The sequence below is a fragment of the Cucurbita pepo genome, chromosome LG08, assembly GCF_002806865.2.
Source record: "Cucurbita pepo subsp. pepo cultivar mu-cu-16 chromosome LG08, ASM280686v2, whole genome shotgun sequence".
Taxonomy (NCBI): domain Eukaryota; kingdom Viridiplantae; phylum Streptophyta; class Magnoliopsida; order Cucurbitales; family Cucurbitaceae; genus Cucurbita; species Cucurbita pepo.
In genome coordinates this window covers 2,657,686-2,679,372 of record NC_036645.1, presented here as the reverse complement: position 1 = coordinate 2,679,372, position 21,687 = coordinate 2,657,686, and the positions used below count along the sequence as shown (strand labels likewise).

General features: G+C 37.5%; 5 protein-coding genes across 5 annotated transcripts; 3 read left to right on the top strand and 2 right to left on the bottom strand.

Annotated features, from left to right (window-relative positions):
- Positions 1-1,251: 1,251 nt before the first annotated feature.
- Positions 1,252-3,274, bottom strand: LOC111800999 (trihelix transcription factor ASIL2-like). Its single transcript, XM_023684948.1, has one exon. The coding sequence runs from the start codon at positions 2,923-2,925 to the stop codon at positions 1,825-1,827; it is 1,101 nt and encodes a 366-aa protein (XP_023540716.1). The 5' UTR covers positions 2,926-3,274; the 3' UTR covers positions 1,252-1,824.
- A 1,269-nt stretch (positions 3,275-4,543) lies between these two features.
- Positions 4,544-8,068, top strand: LOC111800493 (heat stress transcription factor A-5-like). The gene is made up of 3 exons (XM_023684210.1): positions 4,544-4,958; positions 5,651-6,843; positions 7,667-8,068. Exons 1-2 carry the CDS (start codon positions 4,731-4,733, stop codon positions 6,833-6,835), a joined length of 1,413 nt encoding a protein of 470 aa, XP_023539978.1. The 5' UTR covers positions 4,544-4,730; the 3' UTR covers positions 6,836-6,843; positions 7,667-8,068.
- A 1,207-nt stretch (positions 8,069-9,275) lies between these two features.
- Positions 9,276-11,433, top strand: LOC111800492 (protein RALF-like 31). Its single transcript, XM_023684208.1, has 2 exons — positions 9,276-9,812; positions 11,233-11,433. The coding sequence occupies exon 1, from the start codon at positions 9,412-9,414 to the stop codon at positions 9,796-9,798; it is 387 nt and encodes a 128-aa protein (XP_023539976.1). The 5' UTR covers positions 9,276-9,411; the 3' UTR covers positions 9,799-9,812; positions 11,233-11,433.
- A 572-nt stretch (positions 11,434-12,005) lies between these two features.
- Positions 12,006-14,109, bottom strand: LOC111800710 (adenosylhomocysteinase-like). Its single transcript, XM_023684522.1, has 2 exons — positions 13,321-14,109; positions 12,006-12,860 (listed from the first exon to the last, which is right to left on the bottom strand). Exons 1-2 carry the CDS (start codon positions 14,029-14,031, stop codon positions 12,114-12,116), a joined length of 1,458 nt encoding a protein of 485 aa, XP_023540290.1. The 5' UTR covers positions 14,032-14,109; the 3' UTR covers positions 12,006-12,113.
- A 2,284-nt stretch (positions 14,110-16,393) lies between these two features.
- Positions 16,394-19,903, top strand: LOC111800556 (Werner Syndrome-like exonuclease). The gene is made up of 6 exons (XM_023684305.1): positions 16,394-16,746; positions 16,838-17,017; positions 17,997-18,127; positions 18,222-18,383; positions 18,898-19,008; positions 19,599-19,903. Exons 1-6 carry the CDS (start codon positions 16,461-16,463, stop codon positions 19,677-19,679), a joined length of 951 nt encoding a protein of 316 aa, XP_023540073.1. The 5' UTR covers positions 16,394-16,460; the 3' UTR covers positions 19,680-19,903.
- Positions 19,904-21,687: the final 1,784 nt, after the last annotated feature.

Here is a 21,687-nt window from a genome sequence, read left to right as displayed (position 1 = left end):
ATAATTTTTTAAATTAAATATACTGTTCTCTTTTATATATATATATATATATATATATAATATTAATTTAATATGTTCTTTATCATTTATCGTTTCTATATAATTGTATGTAAGCAAAATATACATTTTTAAATTAAAAATAAATTTAAATTTAATTTGTTCGATTGGATAATTCGGGTTGGGTTTGGGTTAAGTTGATAGTGTTACTCGGGACATCGAGTCTTTTTTGTATACCCTTACTTACCAACTTTATAAATTAAAAGTATAATTTTTTACTCATATTTTGTTAAATTATAGAATTCAGCTATTTTCATAATTTAATTAATTAGTGTAAAATTGTGTATTACTTTAATTAATTGCACTTTATTAAATTAATAAATTAGCCCAAAAGCAGTTGTACTAGAATATCCGGTGAATCTATATTGGAATCCACAATAGACTTCAATTAATGATATCCTTTTCAAAATTTTAATCATAACAAATTAAAATTAAATATCAATATCTTTGATTTAATTTACACTAATTTAAACATTATTTCAAATTCTGAAAAACTTCCAATCTTAGTAAATTTAAACCATCTGCAACGATTTAAAAAAGATTTCAAACACTACTACAAAGTAAGTCAATCATTTGTCGTACTCTATGTCACAAACGCACTCTTGTTGCAGCGGAACAACGATTGTGTGACACTACAGTTGAACAAGCATGATCGAGACATCCGACATATGCAACATGCCTTGGACAAGCATGAACATGACACTCTGCCCGCTATAGCATATATAAGAAGAAGAAAAAAAGACCGGAGAAGAAAGAATAATTGTTTGACTTTGGCATATGAGGTGACGGGTTTGGCTAAGTAACATAATGAAAAGGTATCGGGCTGCAAACCATAGAATGACAGTGTGACCCTGTGTTAGATCACGGGAGCGGCAAGCAATGCGAAACTGTTTGACTTAGGCATATGAGATGACGGGTTTGGCTAAGTAACATAAGGAAAATGTATCAGGCTGCAAATCATAGAATGACGGTGAGACCCGGGCGAGCAACGAGCAACACGAAACTCTTATTACTAATGGGGCTTTCCAACAAAGAAAATCCAAAGACCAATGTTCAAAAAGAAGGCACTTTCTACCCTCCTTAACTTCCTAAAACCACTATGAATCCAATGAATTGGCTCATGAACTGCCTCCCAACAAAAGGGTTTCAAACAGGCTTTCATTCTATCAATGGCCATGAACACAAACGCAGAGAAATCCAAAAGAAACTGCCCTTTTCTTGAATCAAAATGGTCACAATCCATCAATTAAAGCAGCAGAAGCTTCACAATTCAAGACAGACCACTCAGCATCACAAAAGCTTAAAGAAAAAGGCAAATCTATAGCCATGAACAGATTATTTCTCCACATTTTGAAGTTCCCTATTCGCCATGGATGGAGAAAGCTAGAAATTGCAGCAAAATCAGAAGATTCAGAGAGAACAACACAGAGGTAGAAGCTTTATCTTCATGCTAAACTTGCAGAGAACAAACAAACTCAATAATTTACCTCTATATGTGAGAATTTACCTAAGTTTTTATGGCTACATTGATTAGACAATCTAGCTAATCCAGTCAAAGATGAGGAAAAAACAATGTAAAAGAAGAAAAAAGTAGGATGAACATGAGAAATGACTAGAAAAGGTACCTAAACTAAGATCATTTTCGACTTACAGAACCTGAAAATCTCTGCAGCATGTCATCATTTGAGATGAATGATGAAAACCCATTTGGAATTGAAGCTAATTTGAGCTCAAGAATGGCGATGGAATGAACAGGGGGCAGCCATTTTAGGACCCTGGAGAAGGAATTCTCTTGATCTTCTTCTTGTTCTCTGAAACTGCCTTGGCAAAAGCCTCCACGATCCGCTGCTGTGAATCCAGAATCATCTCTGTTCGTTTGATCTCCATATCCATTCTCATGGCTTCGATTTCTCTGGCCATTTCCATCTTCATCCGCTCCATTCTTACAAACCCATCTCCGAGAGCTTTAATGGCGGACACCATCTCTGTAACTGGATCTCGTTCCCTTTCCCTTTCCCCTCTCTTCCCCGTCGCCGGCCTCACCGGATTCGACTCCCTCACGACTCTGGTTCCGAAATTAACAGCTGCAGGGTTCATGTTCGTCCCAGAGTTTGGATTTGAGTTAGGGTTAGGGTTCATCTTGTGTTCCGCTTTCGGATAATTTTTCAACCCTGGTTGCGCTATACTCACACCTGTTGGAATTCGAATCCGAAACCCTCCGGCAGCGGCTCCATCTCCGCCATTACCACCGCCACCAGTGTTACTTCCCCCACTGGTAATTCCATTTCCGTACAATTTCCTCACACTCCGAGCCGCAGAAGCCCCAGCGTTCCTAAACTCCTCGTACAGTTCTTGATCATCTTCCTCGTCTTCATCATCCTCCTCCCCACCGGTATCCGACTCATCTGGCTTCGCCGACGGGCCCTTCTCCATAGCATCCATCTGCTTAAAATGAACCCAAGACGATGTAAATCGCGAAAGCGGCATAGACCTGGCCCGCTGAAGCTCAGTCCGGTACCGCTTCCGGAGCTTCTCCATCTTATGACGGCACTGTACGGCGGTCTTCGGCGGCGACGCGTTAGGACATCTATGCGAAACGGAATCAGCAACCTCCTGCCAGTGAGTGGCTTTGAGATTCCCGCGACGGAGAGAATACCACTTGTCTCGATACGAATCGATGAGAGCAATTGTCTCATCGTGAGTCCAGCAGGGAGGCGGAAGACGGCGAGATGACGCCGAGGCTACAGGCTGAGGCGGCGGATTCGATGGAAGAGGCAAAGGGGTAGAAATCGGCAGCGGCTGAAGGGGATTGGAAGGAGGAGATCCGTCGTTCGGCGACGAGGGAGAATCCATAGCAGAGGAAACCATTAACGACGGAGGAAACAACGGTTGAAGGATGAGAGATCTGGGGAAAACCCAGGAGATAAATGAAGGAAGGAAGGAAGGGAGATCTGAGGGAGCGGCGGAGAGAGAGAGAGAGAAGGGGAGGATTTTGATGTGGCCACCGCTAGGGGGGGAGAGCTAGGGTGCGCCGGGGGAGGGGCGTGATAAAGTGCGCGGGGGGCGTAGGGGAGGAAGGGTGACATGGCCGAACGCGATTGGGCGGTGAGCGTAGGGGGATGGTGGAGGTGTGGGAGGGACAGGTAAGCCGCCGCCCCGGGTGGGTGGGGTGGAGTGGTGGATGGCGTTGGCGTTGGCGTGGGGAGTGGGGCTNTTTTTTTTTTTTTTTTTTTTTTTTTTTTTTTTTTTTTTTTTTTTTTTAATTAACGTGGATTGCGATTTTGACTTGCGGAGCAAATTTGAGGATTTTTAGACTTTCAAGGGTAGGTTTATTTATTTTATTTATTTATTATTATTATTATTTCTTTATTTATTATCATTATTATTATTTATTTATTTTTATTTTTTTTTAACTTTTTGGTTGTGTTATTTGGGCTCTTTTAGTGGGTTTTTTAGGGGGAAAAAAAATTAAAAATGGATTATTTTATAAATAATTTTAATTTCTTCCATTTTATGTTTCGGTTACTTAATCGACCTGAAATTTGGTCAACCGAACTCAGCTCGTGTACACTCTAATCATTCTACCATTTTGAAGTCACTCCAGACCGAGACCCAGATGGTGGTCTCTCTTAGCGAATTAAAGTGAACGACATTGAAGTGAAGAACGCTCAAAAAACACAGACGAACATGAACGAGACTATTGGTTATTTCATAAAACATGTATGTCTGACCATTCTCGATGTTTTTTATTTAGATTGTCCATTTCTTCAATAAGATGGTATCTTTATGCCAACGACCCTTCATTTAGCTCTAAAGATATGTTTACAACTACTAAATGATAGACTCAACGAGTCTCGTTTAACGAGTTTTCTCAAAAGTAGTTAATCGTGCATGATTGGGTCGATATAGTTGTGCAACTTAATCTCTAATTAACAACGTAGTGTCGTATCAGGGTTAAAATCGAGAGGGTTTAAAAATCTTAGATGCAAAATCGAGAGTCCAATGACATCGTTATAATTTACCCTTCTCGTTCAATTAGTTGTTGTTTAGGGTAAAAGCACGGGAAAGCTGAAGACAACAAGCACGGTTGAAAATTGTTTAAAACACTCGAGGAACAGTAATAAAACTTGTCAACGTCCACTTAGACAATTATTTGATGAAAAATATACATCATCGGTTAAGAAGTGTCAACGATTATAATTAGAGATGTTCATTTAATGCGCACGGGACCCACCTAAACCAGATAAGGAATTTTGTTTAATTAGGAGAAAGTTAGAAAAATCAATACAAGGACTCAAATGAAATTAAAATTAAATATAAATTAATAAAATAGAAAAAGACAAATATGGAAGGACTTGAATGAAATTAAAATATATATATATATATATATATTTTTTTTTTCTTTTTTCTTTTTTCTTTTTTCTTTTTAAATTTTTTTTTTTTAGAAAATAATTTGTAAGAATTAAAAAAAATAAAAAATAAAAAAGAAAAAGAAAAAAACGAGAGAAGAACGGCAAGAAGCGGGTGGAGCGAAGTCAATCTCGAAGAACCTCACCTGTCGATTACTCACCAAAAGCTCACCTTCCTCTGCGTAATCTTCATCTCTAAATCTCCTTTTTCTGCACCACTCTCGGTGATCGATTCACATCCTGATCCGCCGTTGTTCACCGTTAATGGAGGGAGCTGCTGGCGGCGGAGGCACTGGCGGTGCTGGTCCAGCGCCGTTTCTCATCAAGACCTACGATATGGTCGATGAATCTGCCACCGACAAGATCGTCTCGTGGACTTCTTCGAAGAAGAGCTTTGTGGTATGGAATCCGCCTGAATTCGCTCGCCTTCTTCTTCCTACGTTTTTCAAGCATAACAACTTCTCCAGCTTCATTCGGCAGCTTAATACCTATGTAAGTTACTGGAGATTCCTCTTCCGTTTACTTCTTAGTTTTGATTTTTCGCGTTTCGGTGATTTGATTTTGTTCCTCTTGTTAACTGGCTATGGAGTAGTTCCTTATCGTGTAATCATGACTTCAGTTACTGTTTTCTCTCTCTCTCTCTCTCTCTCTCATTTACATAGTATGCATATTCGTTTCAGCAATTCTTAATGTTTCCATATTTATGAGCTTCAATTGCTGTAACTCGTAGGGATTTAACTGTGTCATAAACTAAATTTGGTCTGTTTATGCTAATCTAGTATGCAATCTCCTAGCTTCGAGATTCTTATATCTTCGACTTCTTAGAACTGTTTTATGAGAGGAATTTTCTACGCTATCTCTCTAGTTGAGCTACCTTCGTGAAAATAATTTTCTCTTCTCCTTGCAATTCCAATTTATTAGTACGTGATTCATGAACTCATAAAAGAATCGTCCCTTGGCTGGAAGTAGTTTGAAGGGTTCCTTCATGGTTTGCTTACCGCCGTATGAATCATTTATGTGATTGTATGATCTTTCCATCTATCATGCTAGAATCTCTTGAATAATTTTTGCTGTACACCTCATTTTATAAGAAAACTATATCACTCTTTCGTTTTGAAAAATTGAAGTGACTACGGCATTAAAAAGTTGCTTAAACATGCAATTTTTGAACATTTTGTTTGTAGGGGTTTAAGAAGATTGATTCTGAGAGGTGGGAATTTGCAAATGATGATTTCATAAAGGATCAAAAGCATCTGCTGAAAAACATCCACCGTCGAAAACCAATTCATAGTCACAGTACTCCTCCAGGATCTCTTGGAGATCCAGAAAGAGCTGCTTTTGAAGATGAAATAGATAGGCTATCGCGTAAAAAAACTACACTTGAAGCCGATATCTCTAGGTTCAAACAGCAAAAATCGACTGCTAAAACTCAGTTGCAAGATCTAACGGTGAAGGTGGAAAGCATGGAAAAAAGGCAGAAGAATTTATTGGCATTTTTAGAAAAGGCTGTTCAGAACCCTTCTTTTGTTGAGCATCTTGCTCGGAGAGTCGAGTCTATGGACTTTACAGCGTTTAACAAAAAGAGACGATTGCCTTCAGCTGATCATTCACAGCCAGTCCTTGAAAATAGTTTTTTGGATAACCATAGCAGTTCCAGATCTGGATCTGGGAATATTTTTCATCAAGATTTCTCACATAAGATGAGATTAGAAACTTCGAGCGTATCGGATATTAACTTACTTTCATGTAGCACTCAGAGTTCAAATGAAGGAGGGGGAAGTTCACAAAGAAACATGTCAAAACTTGACACTAGAGGTGTCCAAGAAAGTCATCATTTTGCAGCTGAAACATTAGATCTTTCAGACACTGGGACATCATTTGTATTGAAGAGGGATTCATCTTTGTCGGGGAAATCGCCTAACGACGAGAGTCCATGTCTGCACTCACTGCAACCAAATGTTAGTTCCAAAGAAGATGGAGAGAGTCACATTTCCTGTCATTTAAATCTCACTCTTGCATCTTCTTCCCTGCGAGTCAACGATGCTGATTATTTGGGTAGAATGCCACAACTGGGTCAGAATCTTCGAAAATCCTCAGGTTCGAAAGTAAATTCAAATGGAAAAGAATCAGACATGAGACTGTTCACTAAAAACATAAATCTCGATGAGGGAACCACTACGCTTTGTCTCAAAGAGACCTCAAGTAACAATCACGGACCTCCAGCCAACCCTGTAAGAGTCAATGATGTATTCTGGGAACAGTTTCTTACCGAAAGACCGGGTTGTCCCGAAAGTGAAGAGGCAAGTTCTAATTACAGGGAAAATCTATACAAGGAGCCAGACGAGGGGAGATCGGGCCTATCACTTTAACCGGAGAGGTAATTCCAAAGCTTTTCTCACAGTTTATTTAGATTTCTCTGTTTCTATCGTTCATTCTAATTTAGACATTCAGTTATACAATAAGTGAATTCTGAAATAGGATTTGCAGTTTCTTTTCATAATCGCTATGTGATTCGTCAAGTTACTCATACGTCGTTACAACGAGTTCTTCCTTGTACATTACAACAGTGTATAATGTTGTTCATTCATGAACGATTAGCTAGTTAAATCTATACCTTATTAAAGATCTTGTCTTACCATGAATACTTCATCTGTGCTTGATGGAAATATTGCTAATGAACACACTCATAACTGAATTTATGCTGAGTTGCTTCTCCATTTGGGCATGGAGAGTGCATTGTCTATTGAATAAATTGTCTTTGAGCCTTGTCTTTGTTCATTTACCTTTTAGATATCTGTGAAGTAAAACTCATGAAACTCGTGCAGTATTAAATCTTGAATAAGTGGCTACACGACTCGAGTCTATTTTCTCAATCTTTCTCTATTTACATCTACACTCATGTACCATTAGATCAACCTCGGGTAGTTTTTTTTGTCTTTGCTCATTCTAGTTCCGTTTCTTTATCGAATAAAACATACTATTACTTAGTTCATTACGAATCTATTCAACTTGGTGAAGATAGGAGGGCGGTGTTTATTTCTATTATCATGAATACGACTATAGAAATCTATATACTCGAGTTGTTAGGATAAGCAATATGTTAGAATTTGATAGAATTTCAATATGATCAATTACCAATATTGAAAATATTTTATGGATAATTCAATTTTAATTTCTCCTGTGGTTGTGATTGATTACAGCTGCCTGTTTATGAACCAAATGGGAAACAGCCACAAGTTGAAAATGACAGCTGACCCTACCAAAAGAGAAGCAAAATCCAATCCCTGCACCTGTTCTTCCTGTGAGTTATGCTAAGCTTCTATACAAATTGGATTTTTTTATTTTTTTTTAAATTATAATTGGGGGAAAAAATGAAGAGACTATGAACTCTTTCTTGTTCTATAGGATATGTGTTTTAAGAGAGAAATATAAAGGATTGCGCCATTGGTTTTGTATGTCTAAAAGTACTTTTTAGAGGGGAATATATTGTATGGATCGAACAAAACGTGGTTTGGATAGATTTCTTTTATAAGAATAAGTTCCAACTGCTCGAGTTTATCTTAATATAGCTACAACAAATGTATATATCAAGATTCTTTTTCGGTTTTAGTTGATGTGAAGTTATATTNTTGATGTGAAGTTATATTAAACCTTATAAGCATTTGTATTTGNTCTTATAAGCATTTGTATTTGATTTTGGGTATCATCTCGGGAGGAAGTGTGACACCCGAGTAAAGGAAGGGTACATGAATGAACCGATGCCTTATCATCTGATTGAGAGCAATCTTAAGAATAAGATGACTAACAAAGACTATAATAATCCTACAAACATTGTGCACTTTTCTTTTTGGTCGTTTAAACACAAGAACTTTAAAGTTAAAACATATTTTGTTTGGAACAATCTTATATCGGGTGATTTCTTAAGAATTTTCTTAGGAAAGGTGTGGGTCATGACAACGTATTGAAAGGATTTAAGTTGGTTTGTGGGGGATAGTTTTCACTTTTAGAAACGAGGAGTAAGTACGTGATCATGTCGCAAGGACGAACCAAAGCTAGTAGACATGTGACACTCAAGTAAACGAGGGATATATGAATAAAGCGAGATCACATTCAAATGAGAGTGATCCGAATGATACAATGACTAAAGAAACGGTTTTAAAAAACAAGAATCAAACAAATAATTATTAGAATAATTTCTCTTAAATTTGTTGTTTTTGTAAACATATTTATTATATCCCTAAAAGAACACGGTGGAATGGACCTAACCCATTATCTCACACAAACCCAACTTCAAAGGCAAGGCAAATTGATTGACTTTGGATAATATATATATATATATATTATTTATTTTTAAAATGTTATGTATATTTATTATATTTAATGGTCGGGTCGGGCTTTTGAATTTATGTCCGAAACCCACCGACAAATTTAGTGGTCAGATTCCGGCCCTTAGTGGATCATCTTATTCCCATTCTATAATTTCTTTTTCTTTTTTTAAATATTATATAAATTTTTTACCAAATATTTTAAATAAATTAAGTAAAAAATATAATGATCCCAACTGAACCTATATTTACCAATCAGCCAACCAAGTCGAGCTCACATCGAGTGTATTAGGTTGGTTGAACTCGAGCTCACATCGAGCTTGACTGTTCACTTTTAGGGTTTGGTCGGGCATACTTAAAAAACGAGAACATAAATTTCTAAGTTAAAAAAAAAAAAAAGTGTGCAAAATTGTCTTTGGTGTGAATTATGAGAGTTGACAAAAGGATTACTCCCAACTAAGCTTCAATTTTCATTTAAATTTTGTGTGATTTCATTTATTTCAGGCAAAGCAAAAGCAAAAACATTACTCCATTTGAACATCCAACCAATAAAGAATCTCACATTCAGAGCCCATATTGCTGGAGAAGAAGACGAAACAGTGCAAAAAAGCCCTTCAAAAATGGCAAAACCCACCACTCTGTTCTTCCTTCTTTCCATCCTCCTCCTTCCACTCACTTTCCTTCAAACCCTTTTCCCCTTCTGCGATGCTGTTCTTGATCTCAGATCTTTGAAGGGCAACCAAATCGATTTAATGCCCAAAGGGGTTTGCAATCAGAAGATCGGAGAGTGCTTAACAGAGCCAGAAATGGAATCGGAGATCAGTAGGCGAGTGTTGATGATGCAGAAGAGGTATATAAGCTATGAAACTCTTAGAAGGGATATGGTTCCTTGTTCTAGACCAGGGGTTTCTTATTATGAATGCCATCCTGGTCCGGCGAATTCGTATGATCGAGGGTGCGAGGTTATTACTAGATGTGCTAGAGATGTGCATGATATAAACACTTGAAGGCGATGGCGAAGGTAATGAATGTGAGGAATAGTGTTTGATTTTGATTTGGTTTTTGAAATGTGGGTTTGATTTATAGTTGTTGATTTGGGTTTGGATTGGTGTGTTCATGTGCTGCATTGTTGATTTGTGATGTGATCTGGGGTTTCTATGGTTTTGTTTGCTGGGGTCTGTGATTTTGTGTGGTATGACTTGATTTAGCCATAAGGGTCTGTGTTGTTCTGATGGATTTTCCTGATCTTGTGTGTTTGTGTGATGAGTTTTGTTCTTGTGTGTTTGTTTTGACTCGTTATGTATAGTCGTTAGCCTCACTTTAGCTCTTGTAACATCCAAAGCTCACTGTTAGTAGATGTTGTCCGCTTTGGCCCGTTACGTGTCGTTAGTCTCACCTAAGCTCTTGTAACAACCTAAGTCCACTGCTTTGGCTGGTTAAGTATCGCCATCAGCTCTTGATATTGTTCTCTTCTGCCCGTTATGTAGTTCTCTTCTGCCCGTTATGTATCGCCGTCAATCTCATGGTTTTAAAACGCGGTTTCCACAAGACATGTTTCGTTCTCCTTTCCAACTAATGTGAGATCTCACAATCCATCCTTTGGAAGCTGAGATCTCACAATCCATCCTTTGGAGGCCCAACGTCCTCGCTGGCATACCGCCCGATGACTTGCTCTGATACTATTTGTAACAACCCAAGCCCATCGCTAGTAGATACTGTCTAGCCCGTTACATATCGCCGTTAGCCTCACCCCAACCGATATGGGATCTCACAATCCATCCCTATGTCCGCTTTGTTAGTAGATATTGTCCGCTTTGGCCCATTACACCTCTTGGTTGCTTCATATCTCTCAAGGAAATGTGAATTCTTTCGAGAAACTCGACGGCTACTATAGGAAAAAGTGTTGTAGAAGAGCTAGCCATTTTCATGAAACTTTCATGAAACAGAACGTTCTGAGTCGAGAAAGGTAGAGATATATATCTCCTAGGGCGTATTTCTATGAAATATCTTATCTCCGTTAGTTAAACAGGGCTGAGAACGGCCCATCCCCGGAGGAAGTAGAATGAGATTTATCCCCGTTAGTAAACGGGTCTGAGAACGATTCATCCCCAAAGTTAGTAGAGAGAGATTTATCTCCATTAGTTAAACAGGGTTGAGAATGGCTCATTCCCGCCCACCCACTTTTTACAAGTAGAGATGGCAGGACCGAGAGGTCAAAGCTCGGAGGTTTATCCGAGCTCCTCCAAACGTTGTCAACCCAGTTAATATGCATTTGACTTGATGGAAGTCACTTCATTGTGAAGTTCATTATTTGTGTGATGGGGATTGCTGTTTAGGAGTTTCAGACATGACATTATTTTCTTAAACTAGATGATCTTTACTTGATCAGAACTGCCCTTAAGCATAACTGTGATTGATTCTGAGAATGTGTAATTCTACAGCTAGCTGCTGGCAGCCGTTCGACTGTTGTACCGTAAGCAGGCATCGACAGGAGGTCGTTGCTCATCGAGATCGAGCAAGAAGAACATCCGTGTGCTTCTGTAAAAAGTATTGTTGAACATTATGAAAGCTTGAACAACTGATGTTATCGTAGCTTCATTTTAAATGGAATTGCTCTTGAACACCACGCATTCTAGTACCAACATTTCTTAGTGATCATGAATTTTTTACCAAATCTCATAGCTGCACACGAATTTTGCGCCTGTAGATCCTTTGTGATGTCCGACAGTGAGGAGGTGGGGAGGAGCAGACGCATTTTAAAACCTTGAGGGGAAGCCTAAAAGGAAAAGCCCGGAAAAATGACAATATCTGCTAGCGGTGGATCTAGGGTGTTATACCTTCTAACACTAAATCAATCTCGTGAGTTTAAACCTCCTTCTGGTAGGCACAAGCAAGAAAATGAATATCAATATGAAATTTCGTAAGCAACAATTGAATTGAATGCTCCAAGTGCATCCAGCAGAAATCGAACCTATGAATTTTCCCCTTTTAGGTCGGTATTCAGTCATGGATGCAACGAGACTCAATGAGTGAACTAGGGTTTGGTATTCATTCTCAAACTTCTATTTCTTAGGAGATTCGGGAAAAGATGAAATAGGAAGTGTTTCCAAAACGATAATAAAATTGCATAGCCTCCTCTTATGAAAATTGAGACGATAATAAAATTGAAACGATTTTCATTTATTTGCTTTTATGAAAATTGCATAGCCTCCTCTTATGACAAATAGAAGCTTATCGCTCTATAATGAATTCTAATACTTGATTGAAATAAAAACAACAAACCGTTCAAATCGTAGAACCGATATCGTCTCACCTTGTCCGTTCAATACCTGTAGTGAGCAGGCTTGTAAGGACCTTCAATGGGGACGCTAATGTAGTCAGCCTGGTCCTTAGTGAGCTTAGTGAGCTTAGCTCCAAGCTTGCCAAGGTGAAGAGCAGCAACTTTCTCATCAAGATGCTTAGGCAAAACATAGACCTTCTTCTCATACTTTCCAGAGCTCTTCTCCTTCCAAAGCTCAAGCTGTGCAATCACTTGGTTTGTGAACGAGCAGGACATCACAAAGCTGGGGTGGCCAGTGGCACATCCCAAGTTCATCAGCCGTCCCTCAGCGAGCACGATGATGCCCGAGTTAGTTTCGGGGAAGACCCACCTATCGGTTTGAGGCTTGATTGTAATCCGCTTCACTCCAGGGTAAGTTTCGAGCCCATTTATGTCGATCTCGTTATCGAAGTGACCGATATTGCTGACGATTGCATTGTTCTTCATCTTCTTCATGTCACTCACCATGATTATGTCCTTGTTGCCTGTGGTGGTGACAAAAATGTCAGCCTCGGAGACAATGTCGTTAAGGGTCAAGACCTGGAAGCCTTCCATCAATGCCTGGAGGGCACAGATTGGGTCTATCTCTGTGATAATCACACGAGCTCCACCTTGCTTGAGGGCGAAGGCACAGCCCTTGCCAACATCTCCATAGCCACACACAACAGCAACCTTGCCAGCAATCATGACATCAGTAGCTCTCATCAAACCATCAGGGAGTGAGTGGCGGCATCCATACAAGTTATCAAACTGTTTCATCAAATATTCAAGGCAATTGCTTAATCAGTCCATGAAATCCGCATACAAAATCTCACAAAATNTTAATCAGTCCATGAAATCCGCATACAAGATCTCACAAAATCACCCAGAAAATTATCCAACAAATTGGTGCCAAAACTAAAATGTTCTGATCATACTTAACCAGCCAGATTCAAGCACAAATTTAAACACCCAGAAAACTATCTANTCTGATCATACTTAACCAGCCAGATTCAAGCACAAATGTAAACACCCAGAAAACTATCGAACAAATTAATGCCAAAACTATGTTCTGATCATACTTTGTTCATATCTAAAACAGCAGTAATCAAATCTCAAACAATACCATCTTCACCTACATTTTAAGAAGTTTTCGCATTATTGGACGAGGTTAATGCTTAAAATTAAGCTTGATTCGATCTAAAATTAGTGATAACCTGAGAATTAGTACCTTGCTCTTAGTGACAGAGTCATTGACATTAATGGCGGGGAACAGCAAAGTTCCATTAGCCTGCATCTGGTACAACCTCTTAACACCAGTGGTTGTCTCCTCCGAGACACCAACCAATCTATCCTTCATCCTGTGGTACCTCTTAGGATCGGTCTTCAATCCATCTCTGATAATGGTGAGCACAATCTGAAACTCAGAGTTGGTACTTGAAGAAGGATCCGGTAGCGTCCCTGATTTTTCAAAGACCTCCTCCGCCTTGAATCCTTCGTGGATCAACAGCGTAACATCGCCACCATCGTCAACGATCAGATCCGGACCACCGTCGGGGCCCCAATCTAAGGACCGCTCGGTGCACCACCAGTACTCCTGCAGAGTCTCGCCTTTCCAGGCGAACACGGCGGCGCTATCGCGAGCCATGGCGGCGGCGGCGTGGTCCTGAGTCGAGAAAATGTTGCAGGAGCACCAACGGACTTCAGCGCCGAGAGCGGTTAGGGTTTCCATGAGGACGGCAGTTTGGATCGTCATGTGAAGAGATCCAGTGATTCTCGCTCCCTTGAAAGGCTGCGATGGTCCATATTCGGTTCTGCAAGCCATTAATCCAGGCATTTCAACCTCAGCTAGATCGATCTCAAGGCGACCGAAATCAGCTTGAGCCATGTCCTTGACCTTGTACTCACGGCCAGTGCTGGTTTTGTCTACCAATAAAGACATTGCTGATCAAATTTGAATCGAAAAATCAAAAAACAAACAGAAATCAAAACGAAATGAACTCTTCGTTGGATTTTTTTTTCTTTTTCCTCTCTGATATTGAAATTTAAAAGTGGCAATGGAGGTTGTTCTAAGTTTCAGAGGAGCAGGGCGAGGAAGATGAAGAGTGGGAGGCCGTTTAAATAGGTTCCAACGGGAGTGTGATGGACGGTTGAGATTGAATGATGACGTGTCATCTGTAATGCGATTCAGGATTTGGAGATCGGTAGAACTGGTAAAAGGAGCGTGCGTTTTACACGGGAGATTATGCGGGACCCAGTGGAGAAAAATGAGTGACACGTGTTTATATTTTATTGGCTGAACACGGGACGTTTTCCGTTAACCGTTGGATCGTTTCCCGCGAGTCGTTTGTCCGGTTGGGATTTTAATTCCATTCTTTTTTTGCTCTCTATATTTCTATAAACTATTTTTTTAAAACCCTTGAATTTATGATTATATATATATATATATTATTTCTCATCATATATATGTTTTTTTTTTAAATATATTGATTTTAAATAATTTTTACTGTATATATTTCTATTTTTTTTATATTTTTTTTATTAAAAATACGTAAAATATTTTAATAAGCAAAAATAGTGCATAATTTTTCAAGTGAAAAAGTAAATTTTTAGATTTTTTTAAAAAAAAAAAAACAAAATTAAAAAGTTGGTGAAACAAAAATTATTTAAAACATAATTTTTTCATCGGCTCGGTTTGTCTTGACGGTTTTTGGCCATTTTGTGTGCTTGGGTTTGACAATGCTTACTTCGTGTTGTCTCGGGTTTTGTCATTCATGTGTACTTCGATTAGTTTTCTTGTCGTTCAGAGTCGGTACTTATCTATAATTTGTATGTAACTAGCCGCTGAGATGAAACCGACACTGTAATATCTAATGCGGTTTTGCTTTCATCAAAGATCACGAAACACGAGTTAAGCGACTCAAATTATTGTGATTATAACTGAATGATTGTATTTTATGTACAAAACCCTGAGATGAATGATCGTATTCATCAGGATTCACTCGGGCATGAAACAAATAAGGTTTGACTTCACGATGACGCTCGATTCTGTATCAAATCAAGAACGTACGTAATTGAGAGTGAGCTAGTTGGCTAGGTAATTCATTACAATTACGCGAATAAACTGGGAGATTGTATGTCACTATTATTATAAATCTGGTCATACGAAACGTGACCCTTAGAAGTTTTCGAATATAGGTTCGATACCTCAAGTTTTTCAGGTTGTAATAAACCCGAGGCCAGTTACTATTTATACCGATTGTAACCCTAATCGAATCGGGTATTATGACTCGACCTACACAAGGGTCAAAAGAAGATAAGATAATCCATATCCTCTCTTAAATGAAGATAAGCTACATGATTCGATGGGCCTCAAAAGACAAAGCCGGGTAATGAATTTGGGCCTAGAACGATTTCCTACCTACGTGGGCCTCATAAATGGGCTTGTATTTTGGGCCGAAATTCTCCATCTCATATTTAACAGGCCCACGTTAATAACATTCAGAGAAAAAAAAATGTTTATAAGTATTTGCTTAATATGTAATATATTAATAATTACATTTATAAAAATACATGTTTCTAAATATATATATATATATATATATTTTTTCTGAGCTGGAACAATAAATAAGACATTAATCATCATTATAACTAATAGCCTAAACGGTAAGCATAAGGGACTATGTCATACAATTTTCGACCCTAATACTAAATATTAAGGGTACATCAGAGAAGGACAAGGTTTTTTCTTTATAAATGGGTTACAACCGGGTGAAAACAAAAATACACGAAAAAGGTCCCTACCACAATTATCAGCTCCGAGAAACTCCTAGACTATGGGAACGAGGCGAGTTACAAACAAAAACAACACAGGCCCCAAACACGGGTCATCGAAATGGAAGTCCCAACAGGCCAAACAGAGGTAACAAATGGTTCGATTCTTGTCTGGTAATTATTAAACTATCAGATTGATTGAATTATAAGTATGGTCCATAATTTTTTTTTAGTGAAAGCCAATGTCTCAGAGGTCCCGGGGACTCTTACTAACTAAAACAAGAGGCGGGTTTTTGCCCGACTCTAAAAAGTTTGCAATTTTAGGTAAGCAAAAAATTATATTTAATATATTAAATAATTTAATTTGTTTAAAATATATGATAGTGTTATTAGACATAAAATTATTAAATTTAACGGAATTATTAATTTAAAAATTAATTAGGTTAAAATTTTAAATATATTTTGGAATATACTTTAATTATAAATAATAATAATAATAATAATAATAAAGCTCTTCACATTTTAAACAACGAACCTTTCTTCCACCTTAGTCAAGTTTTCCTCCGTCCGAAAAGTGACGGCTCCATTAAACTGAAAATGGAATTCTCCTGCAGTAGCAACCGTGCCGGAGCGTCGACGGAGCTCTCCGTCTGTTCTTCACCTTCTTCGTCGTATTCGTTCTCCTTGTCGGAGTTCGATCAGCCATTTACTGAACAGCAACTCCAGGCGATCGAGGCCATTGAAGCTGCATATCAGTCCACCACCGCCAAAAGGCGACGAGAAAATGAGGTCTTGTGTGTTTCTCCCAACTCCGGCCGTCGATTGCCTCGCTCCATTTCGTCTCTCCAGTCTCCACATTCTTCTCCATTATCGCCCTGTCGAGGTATTTTCGAACTATCTTTTGAGGATTTAGGGCTTTTTTTTTAGATGGATTGAGATTATGAGTGCGTTTTTTTTACTGTTTTCGTTTGCAGTTACCTCGAAGATGAGATTTCCTGCCTTGAAATTTGGTGGCCGAATTGTTTATAGTAGAACTGCTAGTGAGGTAGATAGAGCATCCAGGGAGCTAGCAAAGAAAATCAACTCCATGAGGAAAGGAATGGATCAAATTACTATCGGATTCGATATCGAGTGGAAACCCACGTTTAGAAGAGGTCAGTCACTCATTTGAATTCATTGAAGCCAACTTAAGAATGATCATACTCACACACCACAAACATAAAATAAACAAAAAAGACACAAAGATTTAGAAAATCGCATGAAAATGTTCATTTCGCCGTTGATTAAACTCTATTATGCTCAATCAAATTTGATTAAACATGTTGCTAACAGTTAAGTTACTAGGTGAACTCTCTCAAGCACACATTGAATCTGTTGAAGTTTCAGAATCTTAGGAGGGTTAGTTAATTGCAATATCGGTTCATGTTCTGTAATGATTAGCTCACAATACCCACTGTTATTAGCAGATGGTTAAATGAATTAAGAAATCATTCTTTCAGAGAGAGAGAGAGAAGGAGCGAGTTCTTGAAAGGGCAGAAAATGTTTCTTTCGCCGTCTTACTTGTGTGAGATCCCGCGTTGGTTGGGGAGTAGAACGAAACATTCTTTATAAGGGTGTGGAAATCTTTTTCTAGCAGACGCGTTTTAAAAATCTTGAGAGGAACCTCGAAAAGGAAGACCCAAAGAGGACATTATCCGCTAGTGGTGAGCTTGGGCTTGGGCTGTTATAAATGATATCAGAGCCAAACACCAGGTGATGTGCTAGCGAGGAGGCTGATGAACTCCGAAGGGGGTGGACATGAGGCGGTGTGCCAACAAGGATGCTGGGATCCGAATGGGGTGGATTGTGAAATCCCACATCGGTTGGGGAGGAGAACGAAACATTCTTTATAAGGATGTGGAAACCTCTTCCTAGCAGACATGTTTTAAAAGCCTTGAGTGGAAGCCCAAAGAGGACAATATTTGCTAGCGGTGATCTTGTACCGTTACAATGGTAACAGAGTCAGACACGGGACGATGTGCCAGCAAAGAGGCTGATTCCCTGTTTACTTTGGTCACGGATTCCCTGAAATATGTTGATCAAAACACTAATTTTTACTGTTTTTGACTCATTTGAGATGAATTCATCTTGCAGGTGTTCCACCCGGAAAGGCAGCAGTCATGCAACTGTGCTTGGACCATTCACAGTGCCATGTGATGCATATCATTCATTCAGGAATACCCCGAAGTTTGCAGGCTCTTCTTGAAGATGACACACTCAGTAAGGTTTGAAGCATCACTACGACAGCTTTTGGAATTTAATTTTCCTGATCTGTTTATAATATAACCTATTTCAATCAATCATGCTGAAAATCTTCAGGCTGGAGTTGGCATTGTTAATGATGCTATGAAAGTTTTTAAAGATCATAACGTGTCTATCAAAGCAGTCGACGAGATCTCGAATCTAGCTAATCGAAAGCTTGCTGGAGTTCCCAAAAAATGGAGCCTTGGATCTTTAACTGAGGCGCTCATATCAAAAGAGGTTGATATATTCTCTCTTTATCATCCATTACCGTTAGTTTTGAGTGAATGTTCATAGAGATCGTTTGCTCAAGCAATTTGTAGATCAAAATCTGATTGTGATATCTCACATCAGTTAGAGAGGGGAACGAAACATTCTTTTTAAGGGTGTGGAAATCTCTCCCTAGTAGACGTGTTTTAAAACCATGAGGCTGACAGCGATACGTAACGGGCAAAAGCAGACAATATCTACTAGTGATTGGCTTAGACTATTACAAATGGTAGCAGAGATAGACACTGAGTGGTGTACCAGTGAGGACGCTGGGCCCCCAAAGGGGGTGAATTATGAGATTCTACATCAGTTGGAGAGGGGAACGAAACATTCTTTATAATGGTGTAGAAACCTCTTACTAATAGACTTGTTTTAAAATCGTGAGGCTGACGGCGATATGCAATGGGCCAAAACGAACAATATCTGCTAGCAGTGAGCTTGGATTTTTACACTCGTCTTTATTCAAATTTATTGAACTTTGTAGCTTCCAAAACCGAGCAAGATCAGACTTGGAAACTGGGAGGTCGCTGTGTTATCTAAGGAGCAACTGCATTATGCTGCCACAGACGCCTTTGCTTCTTGGTACTTACATGAGGTATATTATCAAGTCTTACCTTTCCTTTTCATGTAGTAATTGATTTTAAGATCTCTTCAAAACGATCTCAGACATGTTTGAAAATAGTTTTAGAAATAGTAATTTCGGTGAAATTGATTTGATTACGAGTGATTTACCGTTGCTGAGCTCATTCTGAGTGTCACGATCCAAGGAGTGGTTGTGCTCAAGTAAGTCATCGAGGACGACGATTAGTTTAAGTGGTGCACCATCTCCCTTGGTCGCATCATGGCGCTCGTCTAGACCCTCGCAGGGCCGGATGAGCTCCACTTGAGGGTTGCCGCTTCTCTCGTCGTAACGTGAGGGTCACAACCTACTCTCCTCATAGTTGTGACCTTCTTCCCTACTTAAAGTAGTCATCATCCTCGATGACTTACTTGGGGCACAACCATTGTTAGGTTGTGACACTGAGCGAAGTAGTGCACACAAACGACGGCATTAGAGTGGCTGGACGTTGATTCAGCCCACCGAGTAGGGTTTCACACGATATCCTTGCTTTTTAATCATTAAAGACGTGTTGAAGAGTGTTTTTGAACAAATCTCAACCTCGAACTATACTCGTATACTCGTAGATCTTAAAGGGATTTCCAGATCCTCAAGAAGCAGCAGATTCAGAGGGAGATGAGGAACCAATATGTGTGATGCCACAATGACATCCAATGGTTGCATTAAGATCGAAGCTCAACACTCAGCTAAGTTATCCAATTTATCTAATTAATTTTATTGTTGAAATTGTTTCTTATCTTAAGAAACTCTAAATTAATCTTATTGTTGATTTACTCTATATGTATATGTCGGGTGTGGACTTCGAAATGTTAGACACGTCGATGAAAATTCAACATCCCGAATATATCAAGGGTAATGTTGGAAATTCTTATTGAAACAATCTTCGATCGATTAATTAGAACAAAATCTTTAAAATCTTAGCTTTTTTATGCATTTCTTTTCGAGTATTTATGTGCGGGTCCTCTGTTTTCCTCCCGAGGAAGCGACCACCACGAAAACCATTCGAAAAAAAAAAAAACTGAAGTTAAAGATAAAATAGATTATAATTTTGAAAAATTAGACTTATTTGCCTTTTTTTTCTCTCTCTCTCTTCTTATAATTTAGTTTACAAAATTAATTCAAATATTAAAGATTAAAGAAAGTAATAACAAGAAATATATCTTTAATTTGTAAATTTTATATAAATTTGATTTTTTAAATATCTAAAAAAAGTAATTTTGTAAAGAAATAGAATTATTATTAGTCTACATAAAGAAATGGATTTACGTGAAGTTTATAATTTTATGTATTAATTAGTAACCAATTAAACTAGACATCAATTATTTAATTTTAAACATTTCATCAATTTTCTCACCTAATTAATGATTAAAATCTATTAAATTTGAATTTTTTAAATAAAAAAATATTATTAAATTCTACATTTAATAACTTTAACAATTTTTTTCTTTTTAATATAACTTAACGACTTTTGGTAATTGCCATACAATTTCTTATTCTTTGCTTTTTTTTATTTTATTTTATTTATTTATTTTTTTTCTATAATCATTTTCAATTTTTTGTTCATTAAAATTTTAAATTATATATATATATATATATATATATATATATATATATATATATATATATCATGAGCTCCTTTTTTACAATTATGTGGAGAAAAGGCAGAATTTAAATTATGTTGAATCAATTATTAGGGGTAAAGTTGTAGGTTTTAAATTAATTAATAAATAAATTAAAACTAATTGGTTGGTTTCCATTTAAGGCAACAAAAAGCCATATTCAATTTGTAATAGCTAATTTTGAGACGGTTAGAAATTAATAAATTAAAATTAATTAGTCGGTTCCTTAATTATTGATGAATTTTCATTTACTTGATGCATTAATGAGTCAAAAACCATATAAAATGCTTTTTTTCTTTCATTATTTTAATTATCATTCATTAATTTAAAAGAATGCACCATTTTGAATTTAATGATTTAATGTAATTTTATAAATTATTTTATCAATTGTTGATTTGAGTCACATCACATTAGTTCAATAAAGGGACCAATTCTATCTACTTATAAATGCGTACTAAATGAAATAGACATTGATATTAAAGTGTGAAATTTGAATTTTAACTCAATTTAAAGATATTTAATGGATAAAATCAATGATTTTTTTTTTTTTTTTTTAGTGTTCTGTCACATCCAATAGATCTAATAGTTGGTAAACAAAATAACCACATAATTTAGACTCACATTCTCAGTGTATTGAATTCACGTACAATTTTGTCAAGACATTTAAATCAACTATTAAATCAACTACTAACGTACAATTTTGTTAAGACATTTAAATCTTAATAGGCCATTTGGTGATTCACGTGTAATTTTGTCAAGACATTTAAGACATTTAAATGTTAATACATTTAAATGTTAATAGACTATTTAGTGATTCACGTGTAATTTTGTCAAGACATTTAAATCAACTACTAACCTACAATCTTTAAGACTCTTTAAGACATTTAAATATTAATAGGTTATTTGGTGGACGCTTGTTTCAAGCAAAATGTTAGATTTTTTATATGAAGAAGAAAAAAAAAAAGAATTTGTTTTCAAATTGATTCTTTCCCGATGAAATTGGTTACTTAAAGTTCAATTTTTGTTTATATTTATG

Coding starts and splice junctions, on each gene's coding strand:
- LOC111800493 (XM_023684210.1), top strand. CDS start 4,731: ATGGAGGGAGCTGCTGGCGGCGGAGGCACTGGCGGTGCTGGTCCAGCG. Junction 4,959..5,650: donor TTCGGCAGCTTAATACCTAT/GTAAGTTACTGG, acceptor TTTTGTTTGTAG/GGGTTTAAGAAGATTGATTC.
- LOC111800710 (XM_023684522.1), bottom strand. CDS start 14,031: ATGTCTTTATTGGTAGACAAAACCAGCACTGGCCGTGAGTACAAGGTC. Junction 12,861..13,320: donor ACTCTGTCACTAAGAGCAAG/GTACTAATTCTC, acceptor TTGATGAAACAG/TTTGATAACTTGTATGGATG.
- LOC111800556 (XM_023684305.1), top strand. CDS start 16,461: ATGGAATTCTCCTGCAGTAGCAACCGTGCCGGAGCGTCGACGGAGCTC. Junction 17,018..17,996: donor GAAACCCACGTTTAGAAGAG/GTCAGTCACTCA, acceptor TTCATCTTGCAG/GTGTTCCACCCGGAAAGGCA. Junction 18,128..18,221: donor AAGATGACACACTCAGTAAG/GTTTGAAGCATC, acceptor GAAAATCTTCAG/GCTGGAGTTGGCATTGTTAA.
- LOC111800492 (XM_023684208.1), top strand. CDS start 9,412: ATGGCAAAACCCACCACTCTGTTCTTCCTTCTTTCCATCCTCCTCCTT.
- LOC111800999 (XM_023684948.1), bottom strand. CDS start 2,925: ATGGTTTCCTCTGCTATGGATTCTCCCTCGTCGCCGAACGACGGATCT.